The 19,057-nt window shown below is 38.4% G+C and overlaps 1 protein-coding gene across 4 annotated transcripts in view; it reads right to left on the minus strand.

Annotated features, from left to right (window-relative positions):
* The window catches only part of GRIK2 (glutamate ionotropic receptor kainate type subunit 2), a 661,376-nt gene that overhangs the window by 567,177 nt on the left and 75,142 nt on the right, over positions 1–19,057 (minus strand). The window contains exon 1 of one of the 4 annotated variants that reach the window (XM_049695633.1): positions 14,218–14,308. The exons of the other annotated variants lie outside the window; for them this stretch is intronic. Coding sequence (XP_049551590.1) covers positions 14,218–14,227 — 10 coding nt within the window. The 5' untranslated portion in view covers positions 14,228–14,308. Of the gene's footprint in view, positions 1–14,217; positions 14,309–19,057 lie in introns of those variants that run through there. 4 annotated transcript variants of the gene reach the window in all.

Consider the following 19,057-nt stretch of genomic DNA (forward strand, 5'->3'; position numbering starts at 1 on the left):
AACAGCTGCCAATCAGCTAATTGCAATTCTGTATTGTGCCTGCTCAAAAAGAACCTAAAATGGAAATTGTTTCTTATTCATACACTTAAAATAAATTTTGGTCTGCACAAACTTCATGAATTTTGAATAGTCTTTAGGCTGTACATTTTCTCTGTCAAGCCACGGGAGGCTTTCCTGATTTTAAAAGAAAAAACAAAACAAAACAAAAAAACAGTACCTTTATATTTCTGTAAACATGTTATAGATGCAGTCATTTTAAATGCATGTATTCAGTATGAAAAATCTATGATGTGTCTCTTAGGACTCTATACTGAACATTAAAGTCAAAATAAATAACCCTGGATATTTTGAAAAATAGCAGAACAAAAGGTAATCTTCAGTATCACTGTTTCTAAACAGTATTATATCTCTATAGTGAAAACAAATTTAAACAAAAAATAAGGCACAAAGGAAAGAATGTCTTTGAAAGGGCAATCTTTTGGTGCTGAAATTCCCCAAAAGGAAAGCTATTCCTAAAGAAGAGCCTTAACAAAAAATCCAGATACCATCAATCACAAACATACCATTAAAAAAAAAAAAAAGATAATTGATGAAGACACATTGCTCTATGGCAAACAAATGCTGTGACTAAACCTAGGATAAATAACAATAAATATGCTTAACACTATAAATCCAGCATCTAAGTATCTTGAGAGAAAAGCTGTATGTCAAATGCGGTATGACAACAGGAAAACATTCTTTATTGAAGAAAAAATTTGTATAGACACCATAACTTATATGGAACATATAGCTCATCTTATATGCTTAAAATATTGGTCTCTTTTCTACTCATATAAATACATAATAAACTAAACTTGTATTATTAATGAAAGAGAAGCATACTAAGTGGAAAGAATTTCTCTCAAATTAATACAAACCTAAATAAAACAAATGAACAAATATAACGAAACTAGAAAAAGATTCACAGATACAGATAACAAACTAGTGGTTACCAGAGAGGACAGGGATTGGGTGAGGGCCAAAACAGGTGAAGGGGATTAAGAGGTAAAAACTACTAGGTACAAAATAAAGAGGTTACAAGGATGTTTATGTGCAGCATAGGGAATATAGCCAATGTTTATAATAACTTCGTATGGAGTATAATCTATAAAAATATAGAATCACTATGTTGTACACCTGAAACTAATATTGCAAGTCAACTAGACTTCAATTAAAAAAGAAAAAAATCCTGCAGATATGCTTATGCTTGAGTTATATTAGCAAGCTTAGAGGTTCAATGATCTTTAAACCACCCAGTTAATGAATTAGGAAACTAAATATTTTAAAGAAATATATCACACTTCTCAAATAATAACTGCAAGATTGAAACCTCAATGCCAAATTTAATTTAAAAAAGAGATAGATCCTGAACAAAAATAAAAGCATCTCAGTTTCATGTAAACAACTCTTTATAATGTTTAAAGTCATTTTTATGATTGGTGTTCAGCTGTAAGATATGTTTAACACTCTGTATCTAAGTTGTTGTATGGCAGTAATTTAGCTGAAAACATCTAAAGGTCTATTTTAACAGGATTGTGTAAAAGTTACAGACACCAAATCACTATGAAATTATCAGTAAAATCATGTGACACTAGGCAAACACTGAGCAAGCACATTAAATTATTAACTTAACAGTGTTTTCTAAATAATTATGATTAGTACTATGCATAAAATGAGATATTAAGTAATCTACCGAAGTGTTCTACATAAGGATACTAAATATTAAAGTCCAAACAAGGTAAGGGAGTTGCCCAAAGTCACACAGCAATGCAGTTACCCAGAAGAGGCTAGATCTGAACTCTGGTTTTCTGATGTCAAGTCCAGGCCTCTTTGCAATGCACCTGCAAACACAGCATGCTGGTTGTACATTAATAGAAGAAAGTGAAAATATGGGACTGACACAGCCATAGCTATCGCTTTGCATAATGATATAAAAAGAATATACATCAAAAGGTAGCATTTATATTTGAGTTACTGTAGTCAAATTAATAATTTCTTCCCAAAAGTATACTGGTGTTTATAACCTCATGCTTGTGCTGTAGATCATGCAGGCCACTAAATGTGTTCACATGTGTAAAACATCTGATAGACAAAACATGTTGAATATTGGCTATTGTCCTATAAAAAAAAGTTAGCTAAGAATTTGTTAGGTTGCTTTCTTCCTATTTTCCTTGCACAGTCTAGTGTCAATGTGCAGGAGTGTAGTGAATAGGGAATCTCCTGTTTCTCAGAAATCTGTGACTAAGCTCACAGACTGAGGACAAAGACTCACTGAATCTGAAGATAATGACCCTCCTGCAGGTCTTGAGCCCACCTTTTCCCCTACCCTTCCCCCGTCCCCAAGATCCATAAGAGCACTTAGGAAGAAAGAGGAGGTTTTCATAATCAGCATGAGAAAAAGGAGGAGAATTCTCCTTCCAAAGCAAGTGCTTGTGAATGTGTGAGGGCTGTTTTAAAGAGAATGACACCTAAAAATAGAAGCCTCGTCCAAGAAGAAAGACTGGCATTTTGCTCCTCACTTAAGAGATCTGCTTGGACAACAAACTTCCTGATTGTCCCCATACATAACTGAGCAAAGAAAAGAGACATGGAAAGAGATGGCAGAGCAAAGAGAGAGGGGCTACGGTAAAGCATCTCACACTCCACCCACTGCCCTGAAGGGATGTAGGAGTGTCCCTCAGGTCAGGAGAAAAGAGCCACACTCAAGTCATTTTGCTGGTACTCTATCCAAGAGAGCAATCCACTGGTAAGGACACCCTAAAAGCAAGCTGCTCAACTGTCTGAGGCAGATCTAATGTGGGAGACTGGAAGAAGTCAAGCCTCCCTCGCCAAGGGCCTGTCCAGTGGGAAGGCCCCACGGAGCCTCTGAAGAACTTGGATGTGTATCAGCCACACAGAGGGCATGAGCATCCAGGTAGTGTTAGCCCTAGAATCACTGACCATCAACGGAAAGAACTAGGACAGCAGAGACAGAAGAGGAGAGTGTTCATCGTTTTGCCTCTCAATCCTCTACATCCTGGAGGAGCCAGGCCTTGAAGAGAGGAAGTGTCTAGAAGCAAACTATACCCTAAGAACCTATGCTACTCCAAGAGACCACGCACCCCTCCTCAAGTGTGCAGCGGGAAGATGGCACCGGATGAAGTGAGAGTGAGCATTACACTGGACTGACTTTAAAGTATTAAAGTGACTGGAAAGTTATAGAATCTATTCAAGGTATTATTAAAGTACGGAAAGGGAACACTCAGTACTGAATGGTTAAAATGAGACCATTTTCGGTTTTATATTCCACCGTCTACTGAAGTCAGGGAGCTAAATGAACCTGCCTTTACAAATGTGTAACCTCATTGTTTTTGTACTTATCAATCAAGTCAGTTCTTTATCGGTAATAACAGAAATTCTATTTGGACAGTCTATTAACCTAAATGGTCCTAGTGAATTTACATCTTCTAGAAAGAAAAAAAAAAAAAAAGAAATGATGTCATCTATTGTAAATAATTTCCTTTGGGTTGAGTCTTGCATTAAGGAGTGTGAGGAAGATTGCTGTCCTGTCTTGCATGCCAGTAACAGTTTTCTCTTTTTTCATTTGCACATTGTTTCAATCTTATAAAAATGATAAATAGTATCCCATGTGTTAAAATAGTGCAGGACATTGATCAACAAATCTGAAATCATAAGTTCCAGTAGTCTTGACTTAACCTTATTATTTTCTCTGGTATGGGATTACAACCACAGAATATTCTAGTTGGTGGATGACCAAAGAACATATAGTAAACTTCTCACTCATGTAAGATCTTCCTTTCAACATTTCTGAAACAGGACTATCCAAACTTTATTTAAATATTTCCAATTATTGTGTTCCAATGGCAGCACTGTAACTGGAGCAGTCCTCTGGATACTCACTCCTCACCCCATGGGTCTGCATTCACTGTTGTTCAACAAAACGAATGCAAATGATTTGTGCTGGGGGGAGAGGTAGAGAAGGAGCAAGTGAGGAAAGATGGGGTTATTATGATATGGCACCTTATAACATATGAAGGTTTCCTCTCTTAATGGAATTTGGAAGAGCAGATTACCTAATTCTGCGGCTTGCTGGACTATTATGGTTCTACCTGCAAAAGGTCTCTACCTTCTCCATTTCCTGTTACATTACATCAGGAACCAGTAAGGGCAGTTGTACAGAGGAATACATCCTAGTATCTGTTTCAAAAAGGAAAGGGGCTTCATACCTGTTTCCAAAGCAAACTAAAAACCACAGGAGATAGCCATCCACCATTCAGAAGATTTTTGTCTAGAACATTTTCAATTTTTTATTACTAAACTAAGATCTGCCTAAAATTTCCATTGTAGTTCACATAGATAGTAACTGAAATTTTTGGTCCAAGTAAAGCATACTATAAAAAGGTATGGAGTAAAAAGACTATAAAAAGTTATCTGGAATTAGAACTTAGAGTTGCATTTGATCTAGTCCTCCAATATAAACAGAAATTTTAAAACTGAATGTCTTCATATAAAGTTAAGCTTTAGTAGAGGAATAGAAATTGAAACTGAACGAATGGAAGGAATCTCGGGAAAAAAATGAGAAAGGATTATGGGAGCAGCACTTACTGGGGGCCCATATATGAAATAATAATCTAGATTACTTTTGACTATAGGAGGCGCCATATGTATATTCAGTATGTAAACTAATGTATAGCATGAGGTTTATACATTTATATCTTACTATGTTGCTGAACTTGAATGATACAAAAAGTTAGGAATAGAGTAGATAACATTTTAAAAATGTTATCAGGGGCTTCCCTGGTGGCGCAGTGGTTGAGAGTCCGCCTGCCGATGCAGAAGACGCGGGTTCGTGACCCGGTCCGGGAGGATCCCACATGCCGCGGAGTGGCTGGGCCCGTGAGCCATGGCCGCTGAGCCTGCGCGTCCAGAGCCTGTGCTCCGCAACGGAAGAGGCCACAGCAGTGAGAGGCCCGCGTACCGCAAAGAAAATGTTATCATTCAGCGTAAAGATCTTTCTCTAGCGGTGTCCTACCAGGAATTTTTCCCCTCTTTTTTTCCACTACACTGGATAAGGGCAATATTAGGTAACGGGAGCTAGAGCCCTGATTTTGTCAACTAGTAAAAATACGGATGAGAGACTCTAGCTTGCCCTACCTGACATTTGAATCATTGTACATTTTTACCAGGCTATACAGAGGCACTGAAAACCTTGTCTCTGATCCAAACCTTGAAAGCTTTTTATCTTTTATCAAATCTTTGATTATGTTAATAAAACACAATCTATAATTGGCATATGTTACTTTAGCATTTGGCAGTTTTACAGACTTGACTAAAAATATATGTTTAAAGCCCACTACTGTATAATTAAATGAAAGTTGGCTTTATTCAAAAATGCAAATGAATACTTGGCTTCTTCTCTTATACACTTTTCAATTATTTATATGTAGTCCCCATTCGTAGTGTTTTCTCTGGTCCAGAAACAATTCAATTTTAACAAATTTCCAATCTGTTTAAAATTTTACAATAAATGATGGCTTTAAATTATACAATAAAAGCATATTTCTGTTGCTGGAAAAGGGTGATATGCAACTTGCCAAATCAGAAATGAATGAATAGACATTTCATTTTCTTGCATCATCTGACACAACTAGTATTGTATGTATATAGGCAGGTGCTTAGATCAGATCTCAAAAGAAAGGAAATTATTTTTATGTTATTTGAAAGCAATAAATGAGCACCTTTAAATTTTATCCATCCTTTAAATTCTAATCGGTCAAGAAGTAAATGTTTCCAATTCCACAGTCAACAGCAAGTAGCCAAAAGAGAACATTTCTAGATTTCCACCTTCATCATCTGCAAGGGTTTTCTTCTAAACATCCTGAAAGCACATTCACTCTTTCAGAGTACACCAGAGCTTTTGCAGTTGCCTGAAATAGTTGATGCCTCCTTTGCTCTCCATAAAGGTTGACATCATGAGTTATTTATCTTTTGGAAAATGGACGAATGAAAGATGATAATATGTGTCATGACAAGTTGAGGCAATGAGGCAGATTTTATTTTTAAAATACTAATATTTCAAAATAACCAACAAAGATGTTTCCACTAACTCTAAATGGTTTTATTTATACAGCAACTGACTACTAATTGTGAAGTAACTGGACGCTACAAGCTGCAGCACGCAAGGAACTCCCTATTGAGTTTTGGTCATTTTTAGCGCTGTTCAACTCACTGAAATGCTACTAACAATAATAGCATGCTGATATTAAGCAAGTTATAAAAACACAGCACAAATTTCATACTAGTTGTTTTCCTTTTTATGCAAAATTAAATTAATAAAATAGAAGCATATTAAGGAATATTGTATTAAATCTTATACATTTATAAAGTACAACTGTGCTTCTCTGAGGTAAACAGAATAAATTCAATAATGGTCAGTTTAATTTCAAGGGATGAAGTTTGAAGAGTTTTCAAGGTGATGAAACCATGACCCAGAAAGGCATAATTTGACAAATTAAGAACATTGGCAATGACAGAAGCAAATATTTTGGAAACAACTGAATAAGTGTGAACCATAACAGCCTAAAGTGTCAATGACAGCAACATTGACTAGAGGCCAAGACTTAAATAAAACCTGTCTTTGATTTATAGTTGTTCTTACTGTTCTTGTTTTTGAGCTCATTTGGGAAGATGATCTTACCTCATGCTTTTAGACATCGCTCCCTCTAGTGAAAACAGCACTCAACCTCCATAAGACTCTAATTAATCTAATTTTATTCTCCAAATTGAGGATAATTTTCTTTCTGTGAAATGCTGCTAAATACTTGACCTGACTGCAATCTTAATATATCTGAATTTCTTTGATTTAAATAACCCAAGTATCCTGCTTCATATTCCTCGGATAGAGGAGGGATATTTTTATTATCACTAAGGTTTCGGGAGAGTTTCCTCGGTGGTGGTCTGAGTGGTCCCTGGGCCTCCTACCTCAGAATCATACAGGTAGCTCATCAAAAATGGAGAGCCCTGGATCCTACTGTAGACCTACTAGGTCAGACTCTCTAAATCTGGGGTCTGAGAATATGCTTTTATAATAAGTTCCCCAAGGAAAGCCAAGATCCATTGCTTTCAGATACCACCTCCTTGGCCATTTTGCATTTTAGGACAATTAAACTGCTGCAGGTAATGAAACAGTGGAGAAGGAATTTAGGAGTCCTGTTATCAAGATTGGCTTACAAAGAACTACTGATCTTATACCCTACGTACTCCAACTCTGCCAGGTGTAAGACCCTTAAAAGGCATATGTTGTTCTACCTTGAAGAATCCACCAAAAAGTCTTTTTATAAAAAAGTGTGCTAAAAAAGTTAACACAGTTCAATGCAATTGCTTTAACTGCAGGCAAGGTTTATATCTGTTCCACTGAGATTATCTCCTGACCCAGAAAAAACACAAAAAAAAGTCTGAAATCTGTAGTAGTAAGTTGCTTCATTAATCAAGTTTTCTTCGCCCTGCTTCATGCATCTATCCCTGTACTGTGCCTCACTTACTGAACCCTATCATTGCTAAGGACACTGACCTTCTCTTTAGGCTAACCTGATCCTGTGTAGGGTACCTCGTCCTCCTGCTAGTCTGCTTTCAGGCTGTTGTCTTCCTTGCCAGCTTTGAAACCTGTGCTGGTGCTCTGTTCCATGTGCACTCCTTTGTTAATCCTATCCACAGACACCCCACCTAAGTGGGTTCCCAGTAATAAAATATAAAGATCCCAACAAAAAAGAGGGGGTAATATAATCAAGTACTTTTGTGAAACCTTGTATACCTTATATCTTACCTTCTCTGAGAGATGTGCTGTACACATTAATGCTTTGAAGGAACAGAATTCTCACAGCAAGGAAAAGTCTATAATCTAATCTAATCCAGTATTCCAGGTGAACCCTTTTTTGGATTAACACAACCATAGTCAGTGGGACCAGTGCTCCTCAGAACGAACCTTAGGAAATACTGTTCTCTGTATATGTTGGAATCTCTTTGCCTTGTGCCCATGACCTGACTCTCTCCATCTGGTGGAGGTTAGAACCCTGCAGTTGTTCTTGAATGGAGGCACATTCCTGGAGGTGCTGCAAGAAAAGAACCTTCTTATCTCATGTGGATGTGAAGTGGTTCCCTGAGAAAGGGATATGGCGTTTTAAACCATTCTCTCAAAACTGATTTTAAGAACTACTCCAAAAGACCAGGTAGTATATTCCCAGTGGAAACTGAGTTTTCTCATTTGATGTAAAGACAAACAATGCAGAACATGAAACACAATTTATATTCTTCCAATTTCAGTCCCATTCCAAACGTTATGTCTGGCATCAAGACACTCTGTAACTCTTAATTAGGGAAACCAAATGACTTTTCTCATCACAAATTTCTTTTAAAAGATAGTAGTAACCATCACAATCATAAGAAGGCACTTAGCAAGTAATATCATGATCAACAAATGCTACCCAAAGATATTCAGGAATAGATTATGGTTTCTTTTTTGTTTTTAATTCATACATTTTATGTGGCTTCTTACAGACTGTGGAGACTTTGTCTTTAAAACACTGCCTTTAAAATGTCCTTATTTAAGTTACTAGATTATTTTAATAGTTTTTGAAATGATGATTTGTCATAATGCTGTACTTGATTCAAATTTCAGACAAAACATTTTGATTTTTTTTTTTTTTTAATTTTTTCTTGGCTGCATTGGGTCTTCGTTGCTGTGCGCGGGCTTTTTCTAGTTGCGGCCAGCTGCGGTGTGCAGGCTTAGTTGCTCCGCGGCATGTGGGATCTTCCCGGACCAGGGCTCGAACAAGCGTCCCCTACATTGGCAGGCAGATTCCCAATCACTGTGCCACCAGAGAAGTCCCCAGACAAAACATTTTGATAGACAATTTACCAAAAAGATAAATGTCTGCAATGTTTAAAATGCCTAATTGCTAACCTATGGTGCTTTAATGGATCAGTAAAAAGGAAGGTAGTTGCTTTTTTAACACAATAACCTTCAACATTATAAACTCTTGCTTATATAAGAGACTCCTTTCCTTAGGTAACACAGGTGTTCCAAGTTGCTAGAAGTCTTCTTCCCTGTAAGACCCACTTAGCAGTCCTCCCAGCCCATCCCCACCTTTCACTAACCATGCCTCCCATAGTTGTGGGAATCCCTGTGGGATATAGACATGGCTGTTAAATCAAGGCTGAATGTTAACTGTCCCCTTGGGCAGAAGCCCAGTCCAATCCCCTGCTCTTCCGCACACAACCTCTCATTTCTCCATTCTGCCTTCACTTGGGCTATACCAACTAACTTGCTCTTAACAAATTCCTTAAAAACACCGGCATGGGCCTGACTAACTCCCCAAAGCACAGATTAAAAGCAGACCAGGGCTTCCCTGGTGGCGCAGTGGTTGAGAGTCCGCCTGCTGATGCAGGGGACACGGGTTCGTGCCCCGGTCCGGGAGGATCCCACATGCTGCGGAGCGGCTGGGCCCGTGAGCCATGGCCGCTGAGCCTGCGCATCGGGAGCCTGTGCTCCACAACGGGAGAGGCCACAACAGTGAAAGGCCTGCGTACCGCGCAAAAAAAAAAAAAAAAAAAAAAAAAGCAGACCAGAGTGTAAAATGAGACATTTCTCTAGTCTTTGGAAAATTTCAAATCATAAACAAAGATTAAAATTGGACTATAGATATGCAGGTCCTCAAGGTCTACAGGCTAAGACTACAGCCACCTCCTTGGTCCCAGCCTGCCACGATGATGCACAAACCAGCTCTCCATTCCCCATGCCTGTCCCATCCCCATCCCAGCCACAAGCCCTTCCCCATGGCTTTCTTTTTCCAAATTCTGGCTTTCTATTCACCCAGAGTCCCAGAAGAGACAACCTTGTTTTATTTCCTAACAGGAAAGATAATTTCTAATAAGCACCTGTACCTGTACCTACAATTTAAAAGAAGAAAAATTATACTGTAAAGCAGAGAAATTTTGTTGCTCAATATCTTAAAGAGCTCTATTCTAGAACAGCATTTTGACTTTACTTTTGCCAAAAGAAAAAGCCAAGTGACATTTTTTTTTCTAAAAACAGAGGGACATTCTGCCCTCTTAGGTGAATTCAACCTTCTCCTGAGAAACAGAAAATACGCTGTTAACATTAAAACAACAATTTCTCATGATTTTCTCTAACCAGCCATCAATTTAAAAAAAAAGTTACTTGGATCCAGTTTCAGATACTGTTATATTAGGAAAAAAAACATTAAATAAAGGACTTTATGGTTACTTGGTAGTAATATATGGTTCTACAGTAATTATACCTAACTCCTATACAATGCTAGGTACTAATAATTCTAGCTGAACAATATATTAACATATTAAACATCCCAAAATAGATACTATTAGTATCTCTATTTTATCTAAGTGAAGTTAGACACAGAAAGGTTACATTACTTCCCATGATCACACAGCTAGTAAGTCAGAACTGAGATTCAAAACCAGATACACTTGGGAAGCAATTCTCAGCCTCACACATCTTGAGAATAGCTAAGAATGTCAGGGAATATAACACTCTAATATGTTGGTTCTGTAGAAAAAGTATTAGAAGTTCAAAAGACTTGGGCTTTAGTACTTACAAAACTAAGTTTTTACTCAGTCCTTTTCTTTAGCCCAATTTAACCCGAACTGGTATTCTAATGCTAAAGGGTTTTTGGCAACTGACAGCTATTAAGATCATTTTCTTCAGCACTGTGATAGTTAGAAAAAGAGCCTCCCAAAGATGTCTGTGTCTTCAACCCTTGAACTTGTGACTATGTTATGTTTCATGGCAAAAGGAACTTTGTAGATGTGATTAAGAGTGTGTGTGTGGACCAGGTGATGTGGAAGATTATCACGATCCTCCTCGTGGGCCCAGTCTAATGACACAGATCCTTAAAAGTTGAGAACTTTTCACGGCTGTGTCAGAAAAACACAATATGAAGACTTGATCAGCCATTATTGGCTTTGAAGATGGAGGAAGGAGGCTATGAGACAAGGAATGTGGTGGCAACTAGAACCTGGGAACAGCTATCAGCTGATAGCCAGCAAGTAAGCAGGATATCATTCCTACAACCACAAGGAATAGAATGGTGACAACAACTGGGATAAGCAGGAAAAGGATTCTCCCCCAGAGCCTTGAAAAGAAATTCGGCCCTGTTGACACCTTAATTTTTGGTGAGACCCATAGCAGACTTCTGACCTACAGAATTGTAAGGTAATGTGTTATGTCAGCAACAGAAAACCAATATAAGCACCCAGAGACAACACGTATGTGTCCACATGGCTTCATCTCCAGGATTTATGAACTGGGAAATGAGCTAACTCTTCTGCCTTAAAGTATATTAAAAGAGCTATCACTTCATCTCCACATTGTGTTATCCTGTTATATTTCCATGTCATATCATCCTGTTATATGTCTACAGTAATCCACACACAGTGGGCACACACACACCGGTACTAAAAGTGCTGCTGTTAAAAATAGTTATATGTCACCTCTAACTCTCATCATAAAATGCTTACCGACATAAACTTCATTACAAGGTGTCAATTTGTTGTAAAACCAAAATAAAAAAGACAGATGACTTCTCATCAAAGTAAAAAAAAGACAAAAACAAAAAACCTGACTTGTTGGGAATGTACTTTCCCTCAGTCTCCTAAGGACACTAAATCTGATCTTAGAGAACCCATATTTAATACTTCCAGGTGTCCTTCAGAGAAAATGAAGGAATTGCATAGGGAAGATCGAAGATTCTCGACATGGAGATAACCCGCTGCTGTTCAAAGATTAAATGCTAATTTCTCCAGGATGGGGTTGTAAATACCTCTCTCTCTAGATGAACTGGGCCAAAGCGTTGTTGCACTGTATCATTCTTACTACATCAAAAAAGTAACCCAAACTGCAAAGGACTATTCTAGTTTATTTGCAACAGTTCCTGTCAGTGTTAAGAATGCTTGTTGCTACAAATTAGATTTTAAACTGGTGTTACATTACTAATATAATAAGTTTACTTTAGGATCTATTCTTCTACTCAAGAAGAAACAAACTTCAAGTTGAGGAATAACACCTATTCTCTATATTAGTTCTATCAGAATGTTCTATACTGGCTCTTAGGTCTATAAAATGGTTACTCTGGAAGAAATGTCTCTTCTCCTTTGAACATGTGTCCATGTATAAACAGACCTAAAAGGCCCCAGGGAGAGCACAGTGACACTCTGCTTTGGGGATATAAAGCTGGAGAGAAGCTAGGTAAGGCTTCACAGAGGAGGTGATATTTTAACTATGGTTTCGAAATTGTCACGGCACATCTAGAAAACGGGGAGAGAAGGAAGTGGCAGGAGAAATTAGTAGGGGCAGAATTTGGAGGATGGCAGGTGAGGATAAGAGCAAGCAGTATGCAGTATCCATGCTTCAAAGCAGAACACCCCTTAAAGTGTGAGAAAATAGGAGGCAGGCATTGAGGACACCCTGCAGGGAGCCTCTGAATTTTGGGACTTGCTCATTGGCCACCAGAAATGGTCCAATATAGTTTAAAAACTATGAATCTGAAATTTCCTATAATATTCATTTTTTGCATAGTTAAGATACACCTATAGGAATAATGATCACTACTATGTCCAAATAAGCTGTGCCTTCTAAAAAAGTGTTCAGTTTCTTTGTGAATAGAACTGTAATGTGAATATACTATTGACAAAGATTGGTAAAGTTATTTCGATACGAACATATCATAATGGATTTTCTTAAGATGCATAGCAGATGTATTCGTGCCTTCTAAACAGAAGACTAAGTGGTTTCTTCCACATCAATAGAAATTATAATATGTAATGTAATATATATGACGTTACAAGTAAGTAAGTAACAGCTATTACTCTTTTTCCTCTTTGGACTCACGTGCTTTAAAATGACAACATTAAAAGGTTCAATTCAATTTAGGTAATCATCAGAAATGTCAGCTGCCTTTCAAAGGACCCTTGGAGTCTGCCAAATTGGGCTAGAAATCATGCATGGATAGTTTTCATTACGTGTGAGCTGACAGTTGTGCTTCTGGTCAAGAAAAAATCCATTCCTGCAAAGAAGGTGTAGCGGGTGCCTTAGCCCCTACCCGAAAATAGCACAGAAGCAGAAGGCAGCAGACCAGGAAGGTTTTGTTTTTCCTATTATTAGGCCTCCAACTTTGGAAAAAATGACAATTTTGACACTTTGTACTTTTGTACTTTGTGAAAACTGGGGTTCGTAATCGCAAAAAAGATTCAGTTTAATATATGTATGTCAACCATACTCTAGCTCTTCATAGGGCGTTCTCACCGGGAACTGGCAAAGGCCCCCCACTTTTTGCTTAAAGGCTCAGCCCAGTTACAGAGCAGAAGTGGGCCAGCTTTTACCAAGTGAACACCTGTGTGGTAGGCTCAGAATACAGAGAAGGTCCTGACCCTGATGGAGCTCTGTGTCCGCGCTGCCTAGAATCCAGGCCCATCAGCACTCAGTGAGTGTCACCTACATCACAGCCGCTCAACTGTGCACAGGTTGGGGGATGCCCCAAGGGAGGCAAAGGTGGCCCAAGTCCTGGGCCAGCAACCTTCACCTACCAGCATCCTCATCCTTCTGTCTACCCGACTCAGCCATAGGTAATCTGATCATTTTCTATGTGTATTAAAATGTGAAAAGTATCAGGAACACTGAATTAAATGAATGAACAGCCCTATCAAGGAAGTATCTAACAAACCTGGCTAAAAAGAGATTGGTTCACAGCTTTTCACATATTGTGATGGGATAAGTCAGTTGCATAATAACAATATGAACAATATATAGTTTTAATGTTAAGATTTTTCTGGAAAGTTTCTTTAAGAAAATTATATCTCCTCCCAGAAAGGAAAAAATATGATAGAATATAGAACAAAAATAAAATAATTTAATCTGAGCATTTCAATAATATTCCTATGTATTTAAATAACAGAAATCTATATTGTAATGTTTTAAAAACATACATAGTGTGTTTTTATGGAGTACTTATTTTTCACAAAAGACTCTTTAAAATGATGGTTTAAGTGCTTCTGCATTTTGCCTTTCAAAATAAAATAATTTCAAAGTCTATATTTTCGTCATTTAAATAAAGGTATTATAGAAAGGTTTAATGATTTTAAACTTACTGTAAAACATTCTGCTCTCACATTAGATGCTCTTCACCTTTGCTTTCATTCAGAGTAGTTGCCACAGGATTCTGTGACATCCCAGGAGTTGCTGTTTAATCAAGCAAAGGAAATTATAATTTTCTAATTCCAGGTCAACTTTGTCATATGAAAAAAACATGCAAAGGAATAACCTTTTGTGAAGCACTAAAACCTTAAATATTAATGTAGTTGAAATTCCTAATTCGATAAAAGGGATGAAAGAACCCATTGGAGCATTTAGCAAGTAACCAACTAAAACTTGGCTATGTTCAGAGACCAAAGAATCTGTTCAGAGACCAAGATGGACATTTATTTCTAGAAGTTGAAAGGCAAAATGTTAATTAAGATAGGATTGGCAGCACAACTAAGGCACCTACCAGGCACCGGTGGGGGACCACGGACATCTAAGGGGATGGGAGAAACCCCCAGTGACCAGGTAGGATATGGGACATGGGGGGAGTGAAGGGGGAGGAGAAGTGGAGGTGGGATGGGACTGGCGTCCCTCAGGGGCAACTGGGGGAGGGGAAGGGATCAGACGCCCGAAGGGGGAAATTGGGGGACCCCTGGGAGGGCAGAGGATCAAAAGGGAGCGTGGCCAAGTTTCCCCTGTCCACTTGGACCCCCAGGAACATGCTGAGATCCCGGGCCTGACCCTCTGCCCACCGAGGCCCCCTCCAGCCACGCGGGTCCTAAGGGAGTGGGAGGGAAGGAAGGGGGAACAAAAGTAAAGGCCGGACCTACAGGACCAGCACCCCTGAAGGGCGGCTGGGGGAGGGGAGGAGTTCCTACTCCCAGTGGGACCCACCCACGGTTGGGGGTACAGCAGCGAGGGGGGAAACCCTAGGGGAGACAGGGGTGGTGGCAAGGAGGAATGGAAGGGAAAGGGGCCAGCACTTTCCCTGTCCACTTAGGAACCGGGGAGCCTGTTGGGCTCCGGGGCCTAATCCTCTGCCCTTGGAGCCTCCCTCCTGCTGTGCAGAGCCCAAGCCCTGCCGCTACACCCCACCCAGGGCCCTATCTCTACACTCGGAGACATCCTCCAACGTGCTGGGCCTAAACTCCACCCACACACCCTCACTCAGGGCCTCACCTCCAAACTCTAGAACCCCACACTCCAGAGGCTCTCCTTTCCACACACTGCCTCTCCCCTTCTGTGCAGATCCTAAGCAGAGGCCCCGCCCCACGCTTGAACGTCGCCCGCCTAGGCCCCGCCCCCAGGGCCTTTTCTGCTGTGTGGTTCCTGAGCCTAGGCCCCCACCCCACGCTCAAACGTCACCTCTCCACCCGCCTAGGTCTCGCCCTACCCTAAACCCCGCCCCTGCCTAAGTTCCACCCCCCCACCTAAACTCCACCTCCAGAGCCAAGGCTTTTTTTCTTTTTTCCTCTTTTAGATTGGGGTTCTGTTTTACCTTGTTGATTCGTTTTTGTTGATTCATTTATATTTTTATTTTTTCTAATAAATCTTTTATTTATCTAATTTTATTTTATTCTTTATACTTTGTTATTGTTCTCTCCTTTTGGCTTGTTCCCCGCCCCACTTTTTTTCTTTTTTCTGTTGTGGTTTTATTTTACCTTTTGTAGTTGTTTCAATTATATTTTTATTTTTCCTAATATATTTTTTATCTTTCTAATTTTATTTTGTTTTTTTATTCTTTGTTATTGTACTACTCATTTTTTTCTTTTCTTTTCTTTTTTTGCCATGCCATGTGGCCTGTGGGATCTTGGTTCCCAGGCCAGAGGCTGGGCCCGAGCTCCTGTGGTGGGAGCTCTGAGTCCAAACCGCTGGACTAACAGAGAACCTCAGACCTGTGGGAATATTAATCAGAGTGAGGCCTCCTGGAGGTCCTCACCTCAACCCAAGACCCGGCTCTATCCAACTGCCTGCAAAATCCAGTGCTGAATGCATCAGGCCAAACAACCAGTAAGACAGGAATACATTCCCACCATCAAAAAAAAAAAAAAAAAAACTGAAATGACAAAAAAATATGTTACAGACAAGGGAGCAAGGTAAAAACCTACAAGACCAAAGAAATGAAGACAAAATAATCAACCTACCTGAAAAAGAATTCAGAGTAATGATTGTAAATATGACCCAACATCTCAGAAACAGAATGGAGAAAATACAAGAAAGGTTTAACAAGGATCTAGAAAAACTAAAGAGCAAACAAACAGTGATGAACAACACAATAACTGCAATTAAAAATACTCTAGAAGGAATCAATAGCAGAATAACTGAGGCAGAAGAACAGATAAGTGACCTGGAAGATAAAATGGTAGAAATAACTGAAAGGGAGCAGAATAAAGAAAAAAGAATGAAAAGAATTGAGGACAGTCTCAGAGACCTCTGGGACAACATTAAACACACCAACATTCAAATTATAGGAGTCCCAGAAGAAGAAGAGGAAAAGAAAGAGCCTGAGAAAATATTTGAAGAGATTATAGTCAAAAACTTCCCTAACATGGGAAACGAAATGGTCAATCAAGTCCAGGAAGCACAGAGAGTCCCATACAGGAAAAACCCAAAGAGAAACACACCAAGACACTTACTAATCAAACTATCAAAAATTAAATACAAAAAAAATAAAAAATAAATACAAAGAAAAAATGTTAAAAGTAGCAGGGAAAAGCAACAAATAATATATAAGGGCATCCCCATAAGGTTAACAGCTGATCTTTCAGCAGAAACTCTGCAAATCAGAAGGGAGTGGCAGAACATATTTAAAGTGATGAAAGGGAAAAAACCTACAAGCAATATTACTCTACCCAGCAAAGATCTCATTCAGATTCAATGGAGAAATCAAAAGCTTTACAGACAAGCAAAAGCTATGAGAATTCAGCACCACCAAACCAGCTTTACAACAAATGCTAAAGGAACTTCTCTAAGTGGGAAACAAGAGAAGAAAAAGACCCACAAAAACAAATCTAAATCAATTAAGAAAATGGTAATAGGAACATACATATTGATAATCACCTTGAATGTAAATGGATTAAACGCTCCAACCAAAAGACATAGACTGGCTGAATGGATATAAAAACAAGACCCTTACATATGCTGTCTACAAGAGACCCACTTCAGACCTAGGGACACATACAGATTGAAAGTGAGGGGATGGAAAAAGATACTCCATGCAAATGGAAATCACAAGAAAGCTGGAGATGCAAAACCCACATCAGATAAAGAGACTTTAAAATAAAGACTGTTACAAGAGATAAGGAAGGACACTACATAATGATCAGGAATCAATCCAAGAAGAAGACATAACAATTATAAATATTTATGCACCCAACATAGGAGCACCTCAATACATAAGGCAAATGCTAACAGCCATAAAAGGAGAAATCGACAGTAACACAATAATAGTAGGGGACTTTAACACCCACTTACACCAAGAGACAGATCATCCAGACAAAAAATAAATAAGGAAACACAAGCTTTAAATGACACAATAGACCAGATAGACTTAATTGATATTTTTAGGACATTCTACGCAAAAGCGGAAGAATACACTTTCTTCTCAAGTGCACAAGGAACGTTCTCCAGAATAGATCACATTTGGGGTCACAAATTAACCTTGGAAAATTTTTAAAATTGAAATCATATCAAGCATCTTTTCTGATGACAATGTTATGAGATTAGAAATAAACTACAGGAAAAGAAAAGTATAAAACAAAAATACATAGAGGCTAAACAGTGTGCTGCTAAATAACAAAGAGATCCCTGAAGAAATCAAAGAGGTAATCAAAAATTACCTAGAAACAAATGACAATGAAAACATGGTGATCCAAAACCGATGGGATGCAGCAAAAGCATTTCTAAGAGGAAAGTTCATAGGAATTCAAGCTCACTTCAAGAAACAAGAAAAATCTCAAATAACAATCTAAACTTACACCTAAAGAAAATAGAAAAAGAACAAAGAAAACCCAAAATAAGTAGAAAGAATTCATAAAGATCAGAGCAGAAATAAGTGAAATAGAAACAAATAAAACAATAGCAAAGATCAATAAAACTAAAAGCTGGTTCTTTGAGAAGATAAACAAAATTGATAAACCTTTAGCCAGATTCATCAGGAAAAGAAGGGAGAGGACTCAAATCAATAAAATTAGAAATGAAGAAAGAGAGATTACAACTGACACTGCAGAAATACAAAACATCATAAGAGACTATTACAAGCAACTGTATGCCAATAAAAGGACAACCTGGAAGAAATGGACAAATTCTTGGAAAAGTACAACCTTCCAAGACTGAACCAGGAAGAATTAGAAGATATAAACAGACCAATCATGGGTAATGAAATCGAAACTGTAATTCAAAATCTTCCAACAAACAAAAGTCCAGGACCAGATGGCTTCACAGGTGAATTTTATCAAACATTTAGAGAAGAGTTAACACCTATCTTTCTCAAACTCTTCCAAAAATTACAGAGGGATGAACACTCCCAAACTTGTTCTATGAGGCCACCATCACCCTGACATCAAAACCAGACAAAGATATCACAAACAAAGAAAATTACAGACCAATATCACTGATGAACATAGATGAAAAAATCCTTAACAAAATGCTAGCAAACAGAATCCAACAACACATTAAAAGGATCATACACCATGATCAAGTGGGATTTATCCCAGGGCAGGGATGCAAGGATTCTTCAATATACGCAAAACAATCAATGTGATCCACCATAATAACAAATTGAAGAATAAAAACCATATGATCATCTCAATAGATGCAGAAAAAGCTTTTGACAAAATTGAACACCCATTTATGATAAAAACTCTCCAGAAAGTGGGCATAGAAGGAACCTACCTCAACATAATAAAA

The sequence above is a fragment of the Orcinus orca genome, chromosome 12 (assembly GCF_937001465.1).
Source record: "Orcinus orca chromosome 12, mOrcOrc1.1, whole genome shotgun sequence".
In the NCBI taxonomy this organism is placed as follows: Eukaryota; Metazoa; Chordata; class Mammalia; order Artiodactyla; family Delphinidae; genus Orcinus; species Orcinus orca.